The sequence below is a fragment of the Delphinapterus leucas genome, chromosome 10 (genome assembly GCF_059928025.1).
Source record: "Delphinapterus leucas isolate spDelLeu-1000000601 "Yukka" chromosome 10, BTC_Dleu_Yukka2, whole genome shotgun sequence".
Classification (NCBI taxonomy): Eukaryota; Metazoa; Chordata; class Mammalia; order Artiodactyla; family Monodontidae; genus Delphinapterus; species Delphinapterus leucas.
In genome coordinates, this window is record NC_143138.1 from 80,640,574 (window position 1) to 80,663,074 (window position 22,501).

Here is a 22,501-nt window from a genome sequence, read left to right on the forward strand (position 1 = left end):
CTATACTGTGTTAAGCACTAGAAAAAGTACAAAACCAAGTCAAAACCATAAGAATTCATCCCTACCTATGAATCTGCCTTGTTGCCAGAACATCCCATCTCATAGGGTCGTTCTAGCAGCGCCACATTTAAAGTTATCTGTTAAAATATATGTATTATGTAGGATAGAGAACCCTATACCATAATATGAACAATTCACTTCTTTATTCTAGTTCTTGGCATCTTAGAGGACAGCCAATGGGACACCAACGTAGAACAAGTAAGACTTGATGGAGAAGGAAGGAAAGGTCAGGTGTAGGCAGTAAGGGTGGATAAGAGGAGTCCCCAGACCACAGACTGGCTGGGGGCACATGGGAGAATACAGTACTGATGGGTTAAAGGGAAGGCGAGAGAAAGAGTTGAGAACTGATGGAGAAGGGATGAGGGACATACACTCTTATTATGGGCAACAAACATTTGCAATTGAATAGAAAACGGGGAGGGTTTAAGAGTCCAATGAGTTTGAGTTTAGACCTTTAATAGTCTGTGTGGCCTCCATGAGGCCAGAGTGAGAGATGACCTATGTACAAGCATCACGGCAGGGTACCTGGTACACAGTAGGAGTCCAAAACCTGGAGAACTGTTATTATTGTTACTAGTCAGAGTTCTGCAACAAGGCTAGGCTTGGTAAAGACTAAAGTGATCCTTTCATATTAGACAGCACTTAACTCTCCTAAGAGGACAAGGGCAATAGCCACAGTGAGAAAGTTTCCAGTGACTTTCATCTGATCAGTCCTGGGGATGCTAACAGAACTGTCTACTTCATGTATCACAACCTGAAGCCTTCCACTCAGGTCAAACACAACCTGAACACAGAGATGCACATTCTACGAAAGAAGCAATGTTCCAAAACCCAGTTCTTTGTCCTGGCCTCTTGCTGACATACTGGTTTAGTTCATATGATGAGCTCTAATTGTAGAATGAGTTGGTTCTAGGCAAGCAGAACTAGAAACAGCTATGGTTAAGAGAAACTAATACATTCAAATAATACCAAAGGTAATTTATGGTCCTGACATCACAGTCACATTCAAAAATAATAAACAACGCCAACTGTTGGTTAGCAAATGCTAACATGCCCATTAGAATATCGCACTTCTACAAATAAAGACCAGGATCACCCATGTTTACTGCATCAGATTTAAATGGTCTTGGAGATCAAACACATTTAATCCCTTTGTAAACTCCTTTAAATCAATGATCAGTGCCTCTTCCACAGATTATAATGATCTTGGTATTAGGGAGAGCCTTGATCAACAACTTGTTAATCTACAGAACAAAACTGACTTATCCTTTCCTCTTTCAGATGACCTCTGCTTGAAAATAAAGATGCGTTCCATCGCTGTTAAGCCCAGAGAAGGGAGAAGGAACAAGAGGGGTTTGGTTCAATATTCCGGAGCCCCAGGACTCCTGGATAAGCTGTATCTCATTTTGACAGCAGCAGTAGAGTAAATGAAAAGCCCTGTCAGGTAATGCATTTATCTTCATGGGCAAATCAGCCGTTCCAAAGCAAGAATCTCAGATGTTGTCACATCAGCTAGGACAAGAAGTCATAAAGCAGGAAGGCTATCAGTGCAGGAGGTACAGCGATATCTAGACTGTAATTAGGAGCTGTGAATGCGCACTCTAGTTCCAAGCTCACTGGGAGCCTTGATTTTTTTCCTCTGGGTTGGGATTCCCAGCCAAGTAATCAGTTGGTCCTCATCAGCCATTTCAGAGCTCAAGGCTCTGAGCTGCCCTTTATTCTGAGAACTTTATGGTAAGAGCAGCTCTGCTGTTTCTCCCAAATGTTATGTAATCAAGAGAAAACAATAAAACAAGAAAAACAACAAGTGTCTTTATCCATTTCTTCATCTGATCATTCATTCAACAGATATTTATCCCATGGTCTAGGCACTAAGCTAGGTGTGGGCTAGTCACTGAGGTAGATCCAGTCTCTGACCTCAGAAAAATTAGATTCTAACAGGCCAGACAGACACGCAGCAGGCGTGTATGCGGTGGAAGGGGGTCAGAGAGGGCGCTGTGGGAGCAGTGAGGAAGGCAATAGGCCAATCTATGGAGGCCTTCCTGGAGGAAGTGGCCTCTAGGCTAAAGCTTACAAGAAGGCTATGAACTGGTTAGATGGAAAGATGGAAAGATAAGAGGTAATAATTTATACCCAGTTACAAGAAGATACCAGGTGTATTCGAGCAATGGACGAAGTTTGTATGACTAAAGAATTGAGGGGGAGCAGGTTGAGAATATAATCAGAATTTGAGGGGGCAGGAGACAGGAATAGTATCCAGATGATTCTGAGAAATGAGAGAAGTGAGCAACACCAATGACGTTTACATGCATTTCAAATCCATCTATCTTAAGGTGGTTTTTCATGTGTATACAAAAAAAGATCTAATGAAAAATAAGATAAACTGAGATATCCCAAAAGAATCCTGTAGTGATTTTTTAAAAGCTGAATAATCATTAGGCAGTTATTAAAATTCTACTGTACACACCAGTGAAATATGTGAAAATCACAGAGAAGATACTTATTTGTAAGATATGGTGCCTTAACTAGCCCCCACCCCCAAGACATAAAACCCCATGATTTTGAACAGCTAAAACTAAAAATTCAGCAATGAGAATGTTTTTTTCTTTTTTCTTTCACTCTCAGTAGCCCATGGTATACTGCTCTTATCACATGACTGTCGATTATACCCAGTAAAGAGTTAGAGAGAGAACTGATTAAACCCTAACCATGCTGTTTGCTGTGTGATCCTAAGCAAGCTATATACTTCTCTGAGCCTCTGTTTCCTCCAATGGACCCATCTCTTAGGGCTGCTGTCAGTACTTGGTGAGACAATGCTGGAGGTGGTATTTCTGGTTCCATTTTACTGAAGAGTAAAAAAAGACTCAGAGAGGTTACACGACCCACACCAGGCCAGCCAGCTACAGAACAGCCCTCAGATTTCACACCAGGGCTGACTCATTCTGTATCTAGTTCTTTTTATTTTTCTTTTTTTGGCCATAAATTTTTTGGGGTAGTGATTTTCAATGATAATATAATTAAATTTTAACTACGATGACATTTTTCAAATCATGGGAATAATAAATGTTTTTGAATCAAAGCAAAAGAGAAGTGGAGAATAATAATAACTATAGCAAAAATAGCATTGGATGAACACTCTGAGTGGTGAATTGTATGATGTATGAATTATATCTCAATAAAGCCAATTAAAAAAAGGAGCACTGTATTGAGAAGTGAGTAATGTCGCATTTAGAACTGGTAAGATCTTGAGGAAGTTACATCTGTTACTTCACTTTCTTACCTGTAAAAGAGGGATGCTATTACCTGCATTTTCTTTGCCAAAGAATCAGGATAAAATGGAATCCTGAACGGCAAAATCCATCACGGTGCCCAGAAGGCGCTACTACACTATGATGACACTAAAACAAACTTGAGAACAAACAGGTTTTATTTGTTAATTTCTAATGACATGTGAACCTCCAAAAATGTACAGGAAGTCTACCCCAGCTCGCAAACACCTGTTCATGAGATCATCCCTTCTCAAAAGACTGAAGTCACTGAACTATTGGCAGCAGGAAGTTCTGGAAAATACAGATTACAGGAGCTCATTTCCCTGTGGCACAGTTATACTATCACTGGGAGGATCCATGCTCCAATCAAGGGCTTTCTAATCCATGAGCACAACAGCCTGGTACAGAGTTCTGCTCTACCAGTCACATGGGCCAAAGAATCAAAATAAACACAAATGTGGCCCCAGTTACCCAAGCCCATAACTGAATCCCAAGTCACCCCTGGTCTACTCATGTTCAAAGACACACATACTGTGCCAGACTCAGAAACAGACCTCTTCCTGAATTTCCTTCCTGTTTTATGCAGGAAATATAAAATGAAATGTTTCTTGTTTTCTCTTTACTAGGAAGACCCTTTCCTCATTCTCAGTTCCTGATTTACTGGTTTCATAGAAATGAAACATCAATACCAATGGCATTATACAGCAAAGACAAAACATGATTTTCCACTGCTTTAAAAGGCTGAGGTCATTTTTGCCCCAATTCCTACACAGTGGTAAGCTTAAAATCAAGCCATTTAGCTCACAGTCAGGTCCAATAAATCAGTGGCAAAAATAAAAGGAAAAGCTTGCCAAAATGTAACCATAGTAACACCACAGATGCGTCAAGAAATGGTGTGCTCATTTGCTTCATTCCCCATTTCTTAAATTGGAATCTGAGTAGGGGAAAAATTACACAGAGAACAATCATGATTCTGCAATTACTGAATTCTGCAAAACTGCATCCAATCTGCTGTACTAGAACTTCAGAGGCAGCAATGGTCAAGCTACAAAAATAGCCCTGGATGGCTTACGAGTCCCAAAGCCCTGGAACTGGGATTTGACAGTTACTTGGTCGTACTGTGTCTCTGTTTCCTCACCTGTAAAATGGGTATTAAAAATCCCACCCTCAAAGGAATATTCTAAGAGTAAAACTGGACAGTATATCAGAGATGAGGCAATGACGTAAGGCCCTGATCACCTTTAGCCTTGTTTGTATTGGCTTATCTTCGTGTCTTGGTTTCTTTCTTTATTTCTATAAAAAATAGATAGATAATCCCTCCCTCATTCATGAGACTGACATTAGGAATTATTATTATTAATCCAAGTGTAAGGAATTATTATTAGGATATTATTAGAATTATAGTTTTCAATTCTAATGATGCAAAATTAAAAGAACTGAGGGCCAGAGATTCACATTAATACATTATCATGTTTTCTCTGTCAAATGCAGCTCTGCCACTCAGCAGAAAGAAGCAACCTTGGGGCACTGACCCAAGTTACCTGTAGTCAACCTCTTTTCCTCTTGGAGCCTCGGTTTTATTAATAAGTGAAGAGGAAGGCAGGGCTGTTCTAAACTCTGATCGCTAAAGTTTCCCATCTAGACTTCCAGTCTAAGTCCTTGCAGATCCATGGTATGCCTGAAATCAGTTCTGTTCATTATTTTGCAGTAGTGCGAGGAAACAACAGCACTCTAGGACATCACTAGCAAAATATTATTTTTTTAAAGAAAATCTTCATAGCAAACAAATCACAGCCATAAGCAGGGTACCTTGAACTTCAAATTATTCCTCCTTGTTTTTGCTGATTAAAAAAAAATATTTCTAAACACCTGTCAAACTTTGAAGGACTGGGTAATAGGAGAAAAGAAAACTCCCAAGCAATAAAATCAGAATCATTCTTTCTTCTTCTTTTGAATGAAAGCAAATAACTGTATGTCTTCCCAGAATTCCCACCTCATAATGAGCTGTACAGCAATATAGTTTGGTAGAGCATGGCAATACCTCATGACCACTGAGCTGCCAATTCATCTACCCCATAGGCTGATTCCCTCCTCCCTTCCTTCTTTCCTTTCTTCCTCCCATGCCACAAAATCCCTGATTTCATAGTCCCTACATTTTATGTCTTGCTTTCTCAGATTTGGTCTGATCTAATGGGTCTGGGGCTTTGGGTTTTTTAATCTGTGGAAACCATTTCTTCAAAGAAAATCATATGTGAAATCATGATTTATGAATCTGATAAAGGTGGGGAAGAAGAGAGAGTCCACTGAGGCATTCCCTTTGCTGAGAGGCTATCAGAGTCCCATGGATCTCCTCAGAGGTCAGTATGAAGTCCTCTGGCCTGGTCCACCCCATTAATGACAATCATGGTTAACATTCAGGAGGCTTACACCACGCCCATACTGTACACAAATGCTTTGATGAGCATTTGACTTTGACTTCCTAACAGTTCTGTGAAGTTAGTAGGAGTGAGATGTCCTTTTCACGGTTGTGAAAACTGGACCTTACAAAGGATAAACAATTTGCCCAGCATTCTCAAGCCAGAACTTGAAAACCGAGTAATTTACCTGGCGCAGTACTGTATGTCCATTGTCAATCATGACTCCCTGGACTTACGGAGTCACTACGTGAGCAAACTGCCAAGTGTCCCAGAACCAGCTGTTGAGCTCTTAGTTCTCCCCTCAACTTTTCACCCACCCACCCACCCCGCAGTAAGACGCTCCAAACTGGCTACTTACAAGGCACAGCATGGCGGTAAAGGTTATCTCTTATGGTCTGCTGGAGCTCATGATCAGGCGACCCTTTCTGGAACCGCTGATTGAGAAAATGTCGCAGGTCCTTGTTCAGCTTTCCTCCTACAGGAAATACATAAAACAGAATGCATCAACCATCGGGCTTCCTAGAGACTGAGCAGCCTGAGAGCTGTGTGAGGGAAAGCCACGCAAAGCCATTCTAGTCCGCCACCCTCAGTCATCAAGAAGACTTACTTTAGGTTTTCCTCTGCAGGGGAAAAAGCAAGCAAGAATGTAATAAAGATAAAACAGCATTGAAACAGCATTAATTTGGAGGTCCCAGTTCACATAACACTAGGAGGCTCAAATAACAAAGAATTGAAATGAGGCTATTACATTTAAAATGTGTGTCGTAGACACTTGCAGACACTATTAGATGGAGTGGATGGCTGAAACCTTAAAGAGGGCAATCTAGCAATAGCTAACAAATTACAAAATGTTCTTTGACCAGGGACCCAGCTGGAATAAATTTACCCTATATATTTGCAAAAGTCTGCCCAAATCTCTAGTATTGTTTATTGCAGCATTTTTATAACAGAAAATAAATAAAAATAAACACCAAAAACCTGGAAACAACCACCAGGGATCAACTAAGTAAAGCACAGTTCATCCACATAACTACTCTGTGAAAGCTACATCTTCATGTGCTTGTACTGCAGGAAAACGTGGAATTGTACCTACTATCTGACCACTTTTATGTGAGAAGAACAAAGAAAAGGAGAGAGCATGTATTAATGGAAGGAATCATCAGAAAGTTTTAACAATCGTTACCTTTAGGGAGAAGGACTTGAGTTTGGGAAATAAAGGAGGAGACATCATTCTTCATTACATAGACAGATACAGATATATATATGTTACTTTTCTGTGTTGATTTATAAACACTAAACACATAATTTTTTCAAATTTTGTTGCTGTTTAACCAGTAGTTACCTGGGCTGGTCTATGTGTTTATTTCTTTTTAACTCTCTACAGTTAACAGAACAAAACAAAAGCTAAAAAAAAGTATATTGTTACAAAAGTGTATCATAGAACGGAGAAGGTAACCAAACTTTTTTTTAAAATTATAAACACAAATTATAGTCTACAGGATCAGCAGAAGGCTTATAGATCAACCTCGCTAATATTCATTCTTAATGGAGAAAACTGCTTCAGTGACAACTAAAAATAACAAGGCTAAGATTGTCCTTCCATTTTTTAACAAGATAAAAATTAGGTAAGAGCATTTCTAGCATTAGAGAAACAATGCGGCAAGGCAGTATCCATGTGAACCACAAAACTCACATCTTCAGATGACAATTTTCCCATGGTCAAAAAGAGCAAGTCATGGGGATGACAGCCATGGTTCAGAAGATGCTATGACCTGTGTAGGGGAGGAAACTACTGATCTTTATTTTAGTATCATGTTCAAAACCAGATTCCCTGCTTTAGCTGATCATTTTAGAATAGACTAATGAAACCCAATTTGACTCTTTTATTTGTAGTACATGTAAGGCTTCAAGTGGCCAAAACAAAAATTCATAGGTCAATCTCAGGTCATTCAATAAACATTTAATTAGTCATCAAATATTTATTAAATGAAGAAGACACACACAAACCCCACTTCCAACCCCTCCTTAAAATGGGCACAAGGTTTGAATACACAGTTCATAAAAAATATATCTATATGATAGTCCATTAAGCACATGAAAAGATATTCAATTTCACTAGTTATCAGAAAAGGGCAAATTAACACCACAATGAGATCCCAGCACCTACCTGCCAGAATGGCAACATCAAAATCAAGCGAGAGCAAGCCTGTGAAACAACAGGAACTCTTTTTATACTGCTAGTGGGTGTATAAAACGTTTCATTCCCTTGGGAAAACAATTTGACAGTATCTTATAGAGTTAAACCTTCACTAACCAAATGACCCAACAATTCCACTATTGTTTATGCAAGAGAAATGAAAACAAGTACACACGCTCAGACGCGCATGTGCGCGCACAACTTATAGATGAATCATCACAGCAACTTTATTCATTATATAATAGCCCCAAATTGGAAACAACCCAAACGTCCATCAACAGGTGAATGGATAAGCAAACTGTACTATATTCAAATAGGATGCAGCACAAAAATTGAAAAGAACAAACCACTAACACATACAGTAATACGGATGAATCTCAAACACATAATGCTGAGCAAAAGAAGCTAGACACAAAAGAGAACATACTGTATGATTCCATTTATATATAAAGCTTCAGAACAGGCTAAACTATAGTGATAGAAAGCAGTCCAGCAGTTACCTGGGGCTGAGGGTAGGCAGAGACTAACACACAAGGGAATAAGATCTATGGAGTGTATCTATGTCAGTTTCCTGGCTTTGCAACTGTTCTGTAGTTATGTAAGAATGTTACCACTGGAAGAAACAGGGTGAAGGGTACACAGGAAGTCTGAACTATTTTTTTACAACTTCCTGAGAGTCAACAGTGATTTCAAGGAAAAAATTCTTTGAAAGGAGGAATCACAAGGAAACTTGGGAGGCTGGGTGATTCCAATACAGTAAATATCAATTGTGGTAGTAATAACACAGGGTTATACATTTATCAAAACTTATGGAGCTGTAACTGTAATGCACAGACATTAAAGTGGCACATATGTTCCTCATGGCCAGGAGTTTAATGACTGTGTTATCCCCTCTCATTGATTGTGGGGAGCACCTATGATTTGCTTTTCATCAATAGAATTATGTAAAGATGATGGGATATATGAGATTATATATATGTGATTACGTACACTTGTTTTCCAGTTGCTTGGTTTAAAGAAACCTGCTGTGACTCTTATAGCTACAAGAAAACATATTTAAGATGCTCCAAATTCTTCTTAAGTAAAGAAATGTAAAATAGTGACAGCCTCAAATGACTCCATATTCAAAATGTCATTCTTCTTTCTCCACAACACTCAAAAAAGTTCAATGAGCATTACATCTGGGGTTCTTAATGATGGGATTCCAGTGCATTATTGAACATGTGCATAAATGGCTACAAAATTCACTAAGCCTGTGAAATGTGACTGCAAGCAAATTCCAACTTTGTTTCTTCTGGAAAATCAACTTTAGCCAATTTCTAAATTGACAATAATAATGAAGTATGTATTCTAAGAGTCTAGCAAGGACTATTTCTTTTGCCAAGTAGTTAACTCCTGTCTCAGCTTGTAGAAGCCAGTAGTCGCATGTGTATCAGTTATATTTGATTTATTCTATTTTGTTGTTTTTTTAGTAACAGCATATATCCTGGTACATAGTTTTTCTATGATTTTCAGAAACTTTCAAGAGAGTTGGAAAAAAAACAGTTTACGGAACTGTATATATAAATGTGTGCATTTTATAGTACGTAAATTACACTTCATAAAATCAATTTCAAAAGTTAAAACTATACATTATTATTGAGTGACTCTGTGGTAGGCACTGCTGTAAATGCTTAGTTTTCAACTTCCCATTAGAGAAACAAACTGCAAGAAGAGTGGAGTAAATCTTGGTGGTTAAAACAGACAGGCCCGGGTATAAATCCTGGTTCTACTATTTATTAGCCGGTGAACCCAAGTGCCTTGCTTAATCTCTGAACGTCACTTTTCTCATCTGTAAAAACAGAGCTCTGATGTAACAGTAGTTCTGCTACAAGCCTGTTGTGAGGATTAAATGAGATTCAGACACTGCTTAGCAAAGAGAAAGCACTTATAGAAAGATGGAGATTACCCCTAGAGTGGACAACAGTTGAAGCAGTGGAGAGAGAGCTGAGATGAGTCCAAAGATGGACTGTTACTCTTTCTAAAAATGCAGATAAACATAAAACCTATTGACTTACATGGCCAGAAACAAAATACAGGCACAGGGAAATTTGGATTAAAGGATACTTCTAGAGTTTCTGGAAGGGAATAAACCTCTACTTGCGCTAAAATTGTCTGGACACGTGTAAACGGGTTACCATTTAGTGCATGTTTAATATATTCCTGGCACTGTGCTGGAATTGTAGTTCAGAAAATAAAACCAACTGGTCAATCACTGATAGGTGACAGTCACACCTGCCAACTCTACTTCTAGGTCTAAGGCACTCTTGAATTTGACCGCAAGGACAAAAGTATTTACCAGCAAAATCTCCATTGCCTAGAACCTAGGATATATATTCCCCTTAGGAGACCAGAGTTCTAGATAATAAAAACACACTAACAGTTATCATCTGAACTGTGAGTAGTGAAGATGTTATGGGATCCAAATGTACTGCTGCCTAAGACAAAAGCATTCCCAAATCTCAGGATTCAGCATATTTTTATCCCATATAGGTCCTTATGAGTGAGACACAAACTTCCAAAGAAGGCTCAGGATACAGTCCCTCTTTATCCCACACAGATCCTTACTGATCATATTCAGTACCTCTCAAGGTGAACCAGGGGCACATAGATTGGAAGCATTCTTAAGACATAGGCCCTCTTTGCTTACACTTGAGCTTTACATTCAAACTAGCCACACTAGCTAAAGTTTATGATCATCAAACTAAAACTCCTCTTTACTGTGGATGTGCAAAAGGGCAGGGTTAACTATGCTGCCGGTTAACATTTACTCTGTGTTCTGGGACATTTGGAAGCGAAAAGCCTCAACCTTCTCATTACATTAAAAATACTGTACTTTTTGGCATCTAATCTCCAATTAATTGCCAATTATTAAGGGGACATGTCTATACATCTTCTCCTAATTGTCAAGGGCAGTGAGCCAATGAAGTAATAAATTGCTAGAGAAAGAGTTTGCCATAGCATCTTCACTCACTATGAAATTCAAGATTTCTTTTGCAAATGGAAAAGAGAACACAGATCAGTAATGTGTGGAATTTTTTCCAAGAAAAGGGTTCAGAGCTTACTTGAAGACAATTTTATCATTTAAATAAGAAAAGGGGGGGCTTAGACCCTGTCCTGGATTAGCCATTATTTCATATTTTCATATGTATATACCTGGAATTCTGTGGCTTTTAAATTTACAACATTATATCTCTGTCTTTTTGATTCACATTAGTCTACAGAAATTTAACCAGTCAATCGATGTAATTTTGAATTATTTTAAATGTTGTATAATATGCCATTTAAAAAACATAACAATTTTATTTCTCCTTCAGAGAGAATTAAGATTATTTCCAATGTTGTTGACAATACAACACGGCTGCAGTAAGTGTCATTATAATGCTTTTTTTTAAAAACTAACGTGTGAATCTTCCTTTGCTCTAAACTATCTGAACTTGGAAATAGATATAGCCATCTTCAACTTACCTAGGCATTGCTAAATTCTCCAAAATGGTAGTGCCAGCTTACTTTTCTACCAAAATTCTTGGAGACCCCATTTCCCCACATTTAGGCCAATATATTGCTATTATTAGTGTATCAGGGGTCCTGAGACCACTCCCAGATTTGAAGATTCGCTAGGAGGATTCACAGGACTCACTATATAATTGTACTCAAAGCTATAGTTTATTACAGCAAAAGGGTACAAAGCAATATCAGCAAAGGAAAAAGGCTCAAGGGGGAACAAAGTCCAAATGAAATCAGGTGCAAGGGTCCCCTCCCCAGTGGAGTCACTCTAATTCCCAGGGCAATGTGTGAAATATGCCCGTTAGACACTCAACGGAGCTCATTACACATAAAGGCCCACAATTTTTATTAGGAACTGGTCATGTAGACAGCCTCTGCCTGGCATGAAACTAAGCTCCAGACTCTCAGAAGGAAAGAATAAAGCATATCTTTTGCATAAACAGTTAGAGCACAGTGATCTGCTATTAGGTCTGGGAATGGAAGGAACCCTCCTAAAATCCAAGTTCCCAGATCCCAGCCAAGAACCAACTTGGTAAGCCAGCCTTAAAACTAACAATCATTAACTCTTTTCTGCACTGTCCACCTTTTAAAAATCTTCCTAATCTCATAAAAATAAAATGATATATTGATGTTATACTAATTTAAAACTACTGATTACTAGTGAAATTGAACATTCTATCATTTTTTTAATGTTTTCTCTCCTGTAACTTGCCTGTTCATATTCTTTGCGTATTTTCCTAATGGGTTGTCTTGTTATTCCTGATAAGATGCTCTTTACATATTCTGGATATGATTCCTTCATCAATTATTTATGTTACACACTTTGCTTATCATTATTTTTTTTGCCATACGCGGGCCTCTCACTGTTGTGGCCTCTCCCGTTGCGGAGCACAGGCTCCGGATGCACAGGCTCAGCGGCCATGGCTCACGGGCCCAGCCGCTCCACGGCATGTGGGATCTTCCCGGACCGGGGCACGAACCCGTGTCCCCTGCATCAGCAGGCGGACTCTCAACCACTGCGCCACCAGGGAAGCCTGCTTGTCATTATTTAAACATGAAACAATCCCCTAAAAATAACTGAGTTGTGATGTTTCTCCAGCTTTTCCTCCCCCATGCTATAGTTTTCTGTCAACTCAACCTGAAGCATTATTTTTAAGGTGATGGATTATGAGGGGACTCTGTTTGCTCTGATCTCTATCTCCTAGAATAAAGATCCTAAGGGAGAATGCTAGTCAGTAGAAATAGTCTTCATGATCAAGAAATAAGGTTTCCACATAAACAAAACTACCTACGGAATGGGAGAAAATATCTGCAAATGATGCAACCAATTAGGGATTCATTTCCAAAATATATAAACAGCTCATACAACAGCCCAATAACAACAAAAAAATCAAATGCAATCAAAAAATGGACAGAAGACCTAAATAGGTATTTTTCCAAAGAAGACACACAGATGGCCAACAGGCACGTGAAAAGATGCTCAACATCACTAATTATTAGAGGAATGCAAATTACAACTACAAGGAGGTATCACCTTACAACAAGCAGACTAGCCATCATTAGAAAGTCTACAAATAATAAATGCTGGAGAGGGTGTGGAGAAAAGTGAACCCTCCTACATTGTTGGTGGGAATGTAAATTGGTGGAGGCACTATGGAGAACAGTATGGAGGATCCTTAAAAAACTAAAAATGAAGCTACCATATGATCCCGCAATCCCTCTCCTCGCCATATATCTGGAGAAGACAAAAACTCTAATTTGAAAAGATACATGCACCCCGATACTCATAGCAGCACTATTTACAATAGCCAAGACATGGAAGCAACCTAAATGTCCATCGACAGATCAATGGATAATGGAGATATATGTGTGTGTGTGTATATACATATATATATGTATATATATGTGTGTGTGTGTGTGTGTCTGTAGAGAGAGAGAGAACGAAATAATGCCATTTGCAGCAAAATGGATGGACCTAGAGATTATGATACTAAGTGAACTCAGACAGAGAAAGACAAATGTTATTTGACATCACTTATATGTGGAATCTAAAAAAAAAGGATACAAATGAACTTATTTACAAAACAGAAAAAGGCTCACAGACATAGAAAACAAACTTATGGTTACGAAAGGGAAAGGGGGGATAATAAATTCAGAGTTCTGAATTAACAGATACACAGCACTATAAATAAAATAGATAAACAACAAGGACCTACTGTATAGCACAAAGAACTATATTCAGTATCGTGTAATAAACTATAATGGAAAAGAATCTGAAAAGAATATATATATACATCTATATGTATATATGTGTGTGTATATATATATATGAATTACTTTGCTGTACACCTGAAACTAACACATTGTAAACCAACTAAATTTTAAAAAAAGAAGAAATTAGGTTTCCAGAGAGAACATTTTTGAGTTCTCTTCATTCATTCATATCTAACTGAGAAGACAAAATACAACTCTCCTTATGTCATATGAGCTCCAGAACATCTACAAAGTCAAAGAATAGTGTTTCATTACAACTAGAATTTAGACTTTAATACATTTCAAATATTCAAGGCTAAAGAAAAAACATGCATCAGGAAATAAAGCTAATCACACTGCCAGATGACTCTCTGCTTTACCACCCCGCTTTTTCAAGAAATGACTATTGTTGCAGGAAAGGTATATTTACTAAGGCAACACAAATGGTTTATACTACAGTGGAGCTCTTACAACAAACACAAAAACAAAAACTGTCAGTTCAGCAGTTTGGATTTATAAAGGATAGGGTTTTAATACAAAATTATAAAGTGAAGTACAAATTTACCAGTCTTATAGTCACTCAAACTTACAATCTGACATATATTTAAATGAGCTTTGTCTGAAAAATATGTTTGCTATTTGTTTCTAACACACTTTTCCTAACATTTTTCTTATTGTAAAAATAAGATAAATTACTGTGGAGTTAGTGTTTATGGGTACAGAGTTTCAGCTGGGAAAGATGAAAAATAAAATTCTGGAAATGGATGGTGGTGATGGTTGCACAACAATGTGAATGTACTTAATGCCACAGACGTGTACACTTAAAATGGTTAAAATGGGGCTTCCCTGGAGGCACAGTGGTTGAGAGTCCGCCTGTGCCCCGTGCCCCGTGCCCCGGTCCGGAAAGGTCCCACATGCCGCGGAACGGCTGGGCCCGTGAGCCATGGCCGCTGAGCCTGCTCGCCCGGAGCCTATGCTCTGCAACGAGAAAGGCCACAGCAGTTAGAGGCCTGCGTACCACAAAAACAAACAAGAAGAAAAATGGTTAAAATGATACATTTTATGTTATGTAGATTTTACCACAATAAAGAAATAAGATAGATTACAAGACTTAAAAAACACAAAAGTACAACAAAGAAAGTTAAAAATCACCTATTAATTTGCATCACCATTAACAGTACTATATGTCCTAGGTAGGTATACACATGTATACATACATATACACTTATAATATGCTTAGACACTAGAGGACATTCAATCACTCACTCAACAAATCTTTCTTAAGTGCCTTCAGCCTGATACTCTGAGGGCCCTGAAGACACAGCATGACAACACTGAGTTTCTGAGTAAGGACTGACACGCCTGTGTTGGGAAGGATGAACAGTGCCGGCCTCTGGGCAGAGGTAATTGTAAAGATGAGAAGGAAAACAAGAAGCTGCTTTGCTTTGCTAAGTGTGGGGATAAAGCATTCTAAGCAGAAGAACAGCATGTGCAAAAGTTTCAGAAGCAGAAAAGAGGTTCACATGTTAGAGAAACAGCACGATGCTTGGACAAGGGGTAGGCTCAGACTGAGGTTACAAAGAGAAGCACGGACCAGATAATTTTGTACCTCGCAGGCCATGAGAAAAAGTCCGTATTTTATTCTAAGATCAGTAGGAATCCCACTCAAGGGATTTTAGTCAGGAAGGTGGGAAGGTCTGGTCTAAATTTTGAGAGGACTCTTGCAGCTGTACAGGGGGTCAAGTGTACAGGCAGGTTATAGGATGAAATCAGTGAAGCTGACCCAACAAGACCTGAAGGGACCTGGATTAAAGAAACGGCCGGGAAGAGGGGCAGGAGGTGACACAGGCGATGTAATTTAAAGCTGAAACTGATAGTGTCCGTCAGTGTGATAGAGGAAGATACCAAATGCAATGGAGGAGGTCAAATATGACTTCTAGGAACTTCCCTGGCGGTCCAGTGGTTAGGACTCCCCGCTTCCACTGAAGAAGGCGCAGGTTCAATCCCTGGTCGGAGAGATAGGGTCCCGGCATGCCGTGCGGCACGGCCAATAAAACAAAACGACTCAAATGTCTGAGCTTAACTGGTCATGAACAGGTCTGAGTGGAATTCAGAGTTCCATGAGGTCCCTATTTAACATGAGATGTGTAGAATCATGGGATGTATGTGATTTATATCCAAATGTTCTAACAAGTAATTTATAAGTATTTCCAATATACTATTTTTTTACATCTTTATTGCAGTATAATTGCTTTAAAATGGTGTGTTAGTTTCTGCTTTAAAACAAAGTGAATCAGTTATGTATATACACAAGTTCCCATGTCTCTTCCCTCTTGCGTCTCCCTCCCTCCCACCCTCCCTATCTCACCCCTTTGGTGGTCACAAAGCACCGAGCTGATCGCCCTGTGCTATAAGCTATTAGGCTGCTTACCACTAGCTATCTATTTTACGTTTCGTAATCTCCATGCCACTCTCTCACTTTGTCACAGCTTACCCTTCCCCCTCCCCATATCCTCAAGCCCATTCTCTAGTAGGTCTGTGTCTTTATTCCTGTCTTACCCCTAGGTTCTTCATGACATTTTTTTTCATAAATTCCATATATATGTGTTAGCATACGGTATTTGTCTTTCTCTTTCTGACTTACTTCACTTTGTATGACAGACTCTAGGTCCATCCACCTCATTAAAAATAGCTCAATTTCGTTTCTTTTTATGGCTGAGTAATATACCATTGTATATATGTGCCACATCTTCTTTATCCATTTATCCTATGATGGACACTTAGGATGGAAATCTCCTGGCTATTGTAAATAGAGCTGCAATGAACATTTTGGTACATGACTCTTTTTGAATTATGGTTTTCTCAGGATATATGCCCAGTAGTGGGATTGCTGGGTCATATGGTAGTTCTATTTGTAGTTTATTAAGGAACCTCCATACTATTCTCCATAGTGGCTGTACCAATTCACATTCCCACCAGCAGTGCAAGAGTGTTCCCTTTTCTCCACACCCTCTCCAGCATTTATTGTTTCCAGATTTTTTGATGATAGCCATTCTGACTGGTGTGAGATGATATCTCATTGTACTTTTGATTTGTATTTCTCTAATGACGTTGAGCATTCTTTCATGTGTTTGTGGCAGTCTGTATATCTTCTCTGGAGAAATGTCTATTAAGGTCTTCTGCCCATTTCTGGATTGGGTTGTTTGTTTTTTTGTTATTGAGCTGCATGAGCTGCTTGTAAATGTTGGAGATTAATCCTTTGTCAGTTACTTCATTTGAAAATGTTTTCTCCCATTATGAGGGCTGTGTTTTGGTCTTGTTTATGGTTTCCTTTGCTGTGCAAAAGCTTTGAAGTTTCATTAGGTCCATTTGTTTATTTTTGTTTTTATTTCCATTTCTCTAGGAGGTGGGTCAAAAAGGATCTTGCTGTGATTTATGTCATAGAGTGTTCTGCCTATGTTTTCCTCTAGGAGTTTGATAGTTTCTGGCCTTACATTTAGGTCTTCAATCTATTTGGAGCTTATTTTTGTGTATGGTGTTAGGGAGTGATGTAATCTCATACTTTTACATGTACCAGTCCAGTTTTCCCAGAACCACTTATTTTTGTTTTTTTGTTTTGTTTTTTTTGTGGTACGCGGGCATCTCACTGTTGTGGCCTCTCCCGTTGCGGAGCAAAGGCTCCAGACGCACAGGCTCAGCGTCCATGGCTCAAGGGCCCAGCCGATCCGCGGCATGTGGGATCCTCCCAGACCGGGGTACGAACCCATGTCCCCTGCATTGGCAGGCGGACTCCCAACCACCGCGCCACCAGGAAAGCCCCAGCACCACTTATTGAAGAGGCTGTCTTTTCTCCATTCTACATTCCTGCCTCCTTTATCAAAGATAAGGTGACCATATGTGCGTGGGTTTATCTCAGGGCTTTCTATCCTGTTCCATTGATCTATATTTCTGTTTTTGTGCCAGTACCATACTGTCTTGATTACTGTAGGTTAGTACTATAGTCTGAAGTCAGGGAGCCTGATTCCTCCAGTTCCGTTTTTCATTCTCAAGATTGCTTTGGCTATTCAGAGTCTTTTGTGTTTCCATACAAATTGTGAAATTTTTTGTTCTGGTTCTGTGAAAAATGCCAGTGGTAGTTTGATAGGGATTGCATTGAATCTGTAAATTGCTTTGGGTAGTAAAGTCATTTTCACAATGTTGATTTTTCCAATCCAAGAACGTGGTATATCTCTCCATCTGTTTGTATCATCTTTAATTTCTTTCATCAGTGTCTTATAATTTTCTGCATGCAGGTCTTTTGTCTGCTTAGGTAGGTTTATTCCTAGATATTTTATTCTTTTTGTTGCAATGGTAAATGGGAGTGTTTTCTTGATTTCACTTTCAGATTTTTCATCATTAGTGTATAGGAATGCCAGAGATTTCTGTGCATTAATTTTGTATCCTGCTACTTTACCAAATTCATTGATTAGCTCTAGTAGTTTTCTGGTAGCATCTTTAGGATTCTCTATGTATAGTATCATGTCATCTGCAAACAGTGACAGCTTTACTTCTTTTCCGATTTGGATTCCTTTTATTTCCTTTTCTTCTCTGATTGCTATGGCTAAAACTTCCAAAACTATGTTGAATAAGAGTGGTGAGAGTGGGCACCTTGTCTTGTTCCTGATCTTAGTGGAAATGCTATCAGTTTTTCACCATTGAGGATGCTGTTGGCTGTGGGTTTGTCATATATGGCCTTTATTATGATGAGGAAAGTTCCCTCTCTGCCTACTTTCTAGAGGGTTTTTATCATAAATGGGTGTTGAATTTTGTCAAAAGCTTTCTCTGCATCTATTGAGATGACCATATGGTTTTTCTCCTTCGATTTGTTAATATGGTGTATCACATTGATTGATTTGCATATATTGAAGAATCCTTGCATTCCTGGAATAATCCCCACTTGATCATGGTGTATGATCCTTTTAATGTGCTGTTGGATTCTGTTTGCTAGCACTCTGTTGAGGATTTTTGCATCTATGTTCATTAGTGATACTGGCCTGTAGTTTTCTTTCTTTGTGACATCCTTGTATGGGTTTGGTATCATGGTGATGGTGGCCTCGTAGAATGAGTTTGGGAGTGTTCCTCCCTCTGCTATATTTTGGAATAGTTTCAGAAGGATAGGTGTTAGCTCTTCTCTAAATGTTTGAAAGAATTCACCTGTGAAGCCATCTGGTCCTGGGCTTTTGTTTGTTGGAAGATTTTTAATCACAGTTTCAATTTCAGTGCTTGTGATTGGTCTATTCATATTTTCTATTTCTTCCTGATTCAGTCTTGGCAGGTTGGGCATTTCTAAGAATTTGTCCATTTCTTCCAGGTTGTCCATTTTATTGGCATAGAGTTGCTTGTAGTAACCTCTCATGATCTTTTGTATTTCTGCAGTGTCAGTTGTTACTTCTCCTTTTTCATTTCTAATTCTATTGATTTGGGTATTCTCCCTTTTTTTCTTGATGAGTCTGGCTAATGGTTTATCAATTTTGCTTATCTTCTCAAAGAACCAGCTTTTAGTTTTCCTGATCTTTGTTCTCGTTTCCTTCAGTTCTTTTTCATTTATTTCTGCTCTGATCTTCATGATTTCTTTCCTTCTGCTAACGTTGAGGTTTTTTTGTTCTTCTTTCTCTAATTGCTTTAGGTGCAAGGTTAGGTTGTTTATTCGAGATGTTTCGTGTTTCTTAAGGTAGGATTGTATTGCTATAAACTTCCCTCTTAGAACTGCTTTTGCTGCATCCGATAGGTTTTGGGTCGTCGTGTCTCCATTGTCATTTGTTTCCAGGTATTTTTTGATTTCCTCTTTGATTTCTTCAGTGATCACTTCGTTATTAAGTAGTGTATTGTCTAGCCTCCATGTGTTTGTATTTTTCACAGATCTTTTCCTGTAATTGATATCTAGTCTCATAGCGTTGTGGTCGGGAAAGATACTTGATATAATTTCGATTTTCTCAAATATACCAAGGCTTGATTTGTGACCCAAGATATGATCTATCCTGGAGAATGTTCCATGAGCACTTGAAAAAAATGTGTATTCTGTTATTTTGGGATGGAATGTCCTACAAATATCAATTAAGTCCATCTTGTTTAATGTATCATTTAAAGCTTGTGTCCTTATTTATTTTCATTTTGGATGATCTGTCCATTGGTGAAAGTGGGGTGTTAAAGTCCCCTACTATGAATGTGTTACTGTCGACTTCCCCTTTTATGGCTGTTAATATTTGCCTAATGTATTGAGGTGTTCCTATGTTGGGTGCATAAATATTTACAATTGTTATATCTTCTTCTTGGATCGATCCCTTGATCATTATGTAGTGTCCTTCTTTGTCTCTCATAATAGTCTTTATTTTAAAGTCTATTTTGTGTGATATGACAATTGCTACTCCAGCTTTCTTTTGGTTTCCATTTGCATGGAATATCTTTTCCCATCGCCTCACTTTCAGTCTGTATGTGTCTCTAGGTCTGAAGTGGGTCTCTTGTAGACAGTATATATACGGGTCTTGTTTTTGTATCCATTCAACCAGTCTGTGTCTTTTGATGGGAGCATTTAATCCATTTACATTTAAGGTAATTATCGATATGTATGTTCCTATTCCCATTTTCTTAATTGTTTTGGGTTTGTTATTATAGGTCTTTTCCTCCTCTTGTGTTTCTTGCCTAGAGAAGATCCTTTAGCATTTGTTGTGAAGCTGGTTTGGTGGTGCTGAACTCTCTCAGTTTTTGCTGGTCTGTAAAGGTTTTAATTTCTCCATCAAATCTGAATGAGGTCCTTGCTGGGTAGAGTAATCTTGGTTGTATGTTTTTCTCCTTCATCACTTTAAATATGTCCTGCCAGTCCCTTCTGGCTTGCAGAGTTTCTGCTGAAAGATCAGCTGTTAACCTTATGGGGATTTCCTTGTGTGTTATTTGTTGTTTTGCCCTTGCTGCTTTTAATATGTTTTCTTTGTATTTAATTTTTGATAGTTTAATTAATATGTGTCCTGGCGTGTTTTTCCTTGGATTTATCCTGTATGGGACTCTCTGTGCTTCCTAGAGTTGACTACCTATTTCCTTTCCCATATTAGGGAAGTTTTCAACTATAATCTCTTCAGATATTTTCTCAGTCCCTTTCTTTTTCTCTTCTTCTTCTGGAACCCCTATAATTCGAATGTTGGTGCGTTTAATGTTGTCCCAGAGGTCTCTGAGACTGCCCTCAGTTCTTTTCATTCTTTTTTCCTTATTCTGCTCTGCAGTAGTTATTTCCACTATTTTATCTTCCAGGTCACTTATCCTTTCTTCTGCCTCTGTTATACTGCTATTGATCCCTTCTAGAGTATTTTTAATTTCATTTATTGTGTTGTTCATCACTGCTTGTTTCATCTTTAGTTCTTCTAGGGCCTTGTTAAACGTTTCTTGCATTTTCTCTATTCTATTTCCAAGATTTTGGATCATCTTTACTATCATTACTCTGAATTCTTTTTCAGGTAGACTGCCTATTTCCTCTTCATTTGTTAGGTCTAGTGGATTTTTATCTTGCTCCTTCATCTGCTGTGTGTTTTTCTGTCTTCTCATTTTGCTTATCTTACTGTGTATGGGGGTCTCCTTTTTGCAGGCTGCAGGTTCATAGTTCCCGTTGTTTTTGGTATCTATCCCCAGTGGCTAAAGTTGGTTCAGTGGGTTGTGTAGGCTTCCTGGTGGAGGGGACTAGTGCCTGTGTTCTGGGGGATGAGGCTGGATCTTGTCTTTCTGGTGGGCAGGTTCACTTCTGGTGGTGTGTTTTGGGGTGTCTGTGGGCTTACTATGATTTTAGGCAGCCTCTCTGCTAATGGGTGGGGTTGTGTTCCTGTCTTGCTAGTTGTTTGGCATAGGGTGTCCAGCACTGCAGCTTGCTGGTCGTTGAGTGAAGCTGGGTGCTGGTGTTGAGATGGAGATCTCTGGGAGATTTTCGCCGTTTGATATTACATGGAGCTGGGAGGTCTCTTGTGGACCAGTGTCCTGAAGTTGGTTCTCCCACCTCAGAGGCACAGCACTGACTCCTGGCTGCAGTACCAAGAGCCTTTCATTCATACAGCTCAGAATAAAAGGGAGAAAAAAATAGAAAGAAAGAAAGAAAGATGATAAAAGAAAATAAAATAAAGGTAGAATAAAATAACGTTATCAAAATAAAAAGATAATTACTAAGAAAAAAAAAATTTTTTAAGTAAAAACAAAAACGGACGGATAGAACCCTAGGACAAATGGTGAAAGAAAAGCTATACAGACAAAATCTCACACAGAAGCATACACATACACACTCACAAAAAGAGGAAAAGGGGAAAAAAATAATAAATCTTGCTCTCAAAGCCCACCTCCTCAATTTGGGATAATTCGTTGTCTATTCAGGTATTCCACAGATGCAGGTACATCAAGTTGATTGTGGAGATTTAATCCGCTGCTCCTGAGGCTGCTGGGAGAGATCTCCCTTTCTCTTCTCTGTTCGCACAGCTCGGGGGTTTCAGCTTTGGATTTGGCCCCCCATCTGCGTGTAGGTTGCCTGAGGGCGTCTGTTCATCACTCAAACAGGACGGGGTTAAAGGAGCCGCTGATTCGGGGGCTCTGGCTCGCTCAGGCCTAGAGGAGTGAGGGGTACGGAGTGCGGGGCGGGCCTGCAGAAGAGGCTGGCGTGACATTGCACCAGCTTGAGGGATGCCGTGCGTTCTCCCGGGGAAGGTGTCCCTGGATCCCGGGGCCCTGGCAGTGGTGGGCTGCACAGGCTCCCA

At 39.1% G+C, this 22,501-nt stretch overlaps 1 protein-coding gene across 18 annotated transcripts in view; it reads right to left on the reverse strand.

Annotated features, from left to right (window-relative positions):
- MAGI1 (membrane associated guanylate kinase, WW and PDZ domain containing 1) overlaps positions 1-22,501 on the reverse strand; it is a 613,664-nt gene that overhangs the window by 240,916 nt on the left and 350,247 nt on the right. For all 18 annotated transcript variants that reach the window (XM_089919526.1, XM_089919525.1, XM_022572619.2 and 15 more), the window contains exon 2: positions 6,105-6,221. In XM_089919526.1, coding sequence (XP_089775652.1) covers positions 6,105-6,221 — 117 coding nt within the window. The remainder of the gene's footprint in view (positions 1-6,104; positions 6,222-22,501) is intronic.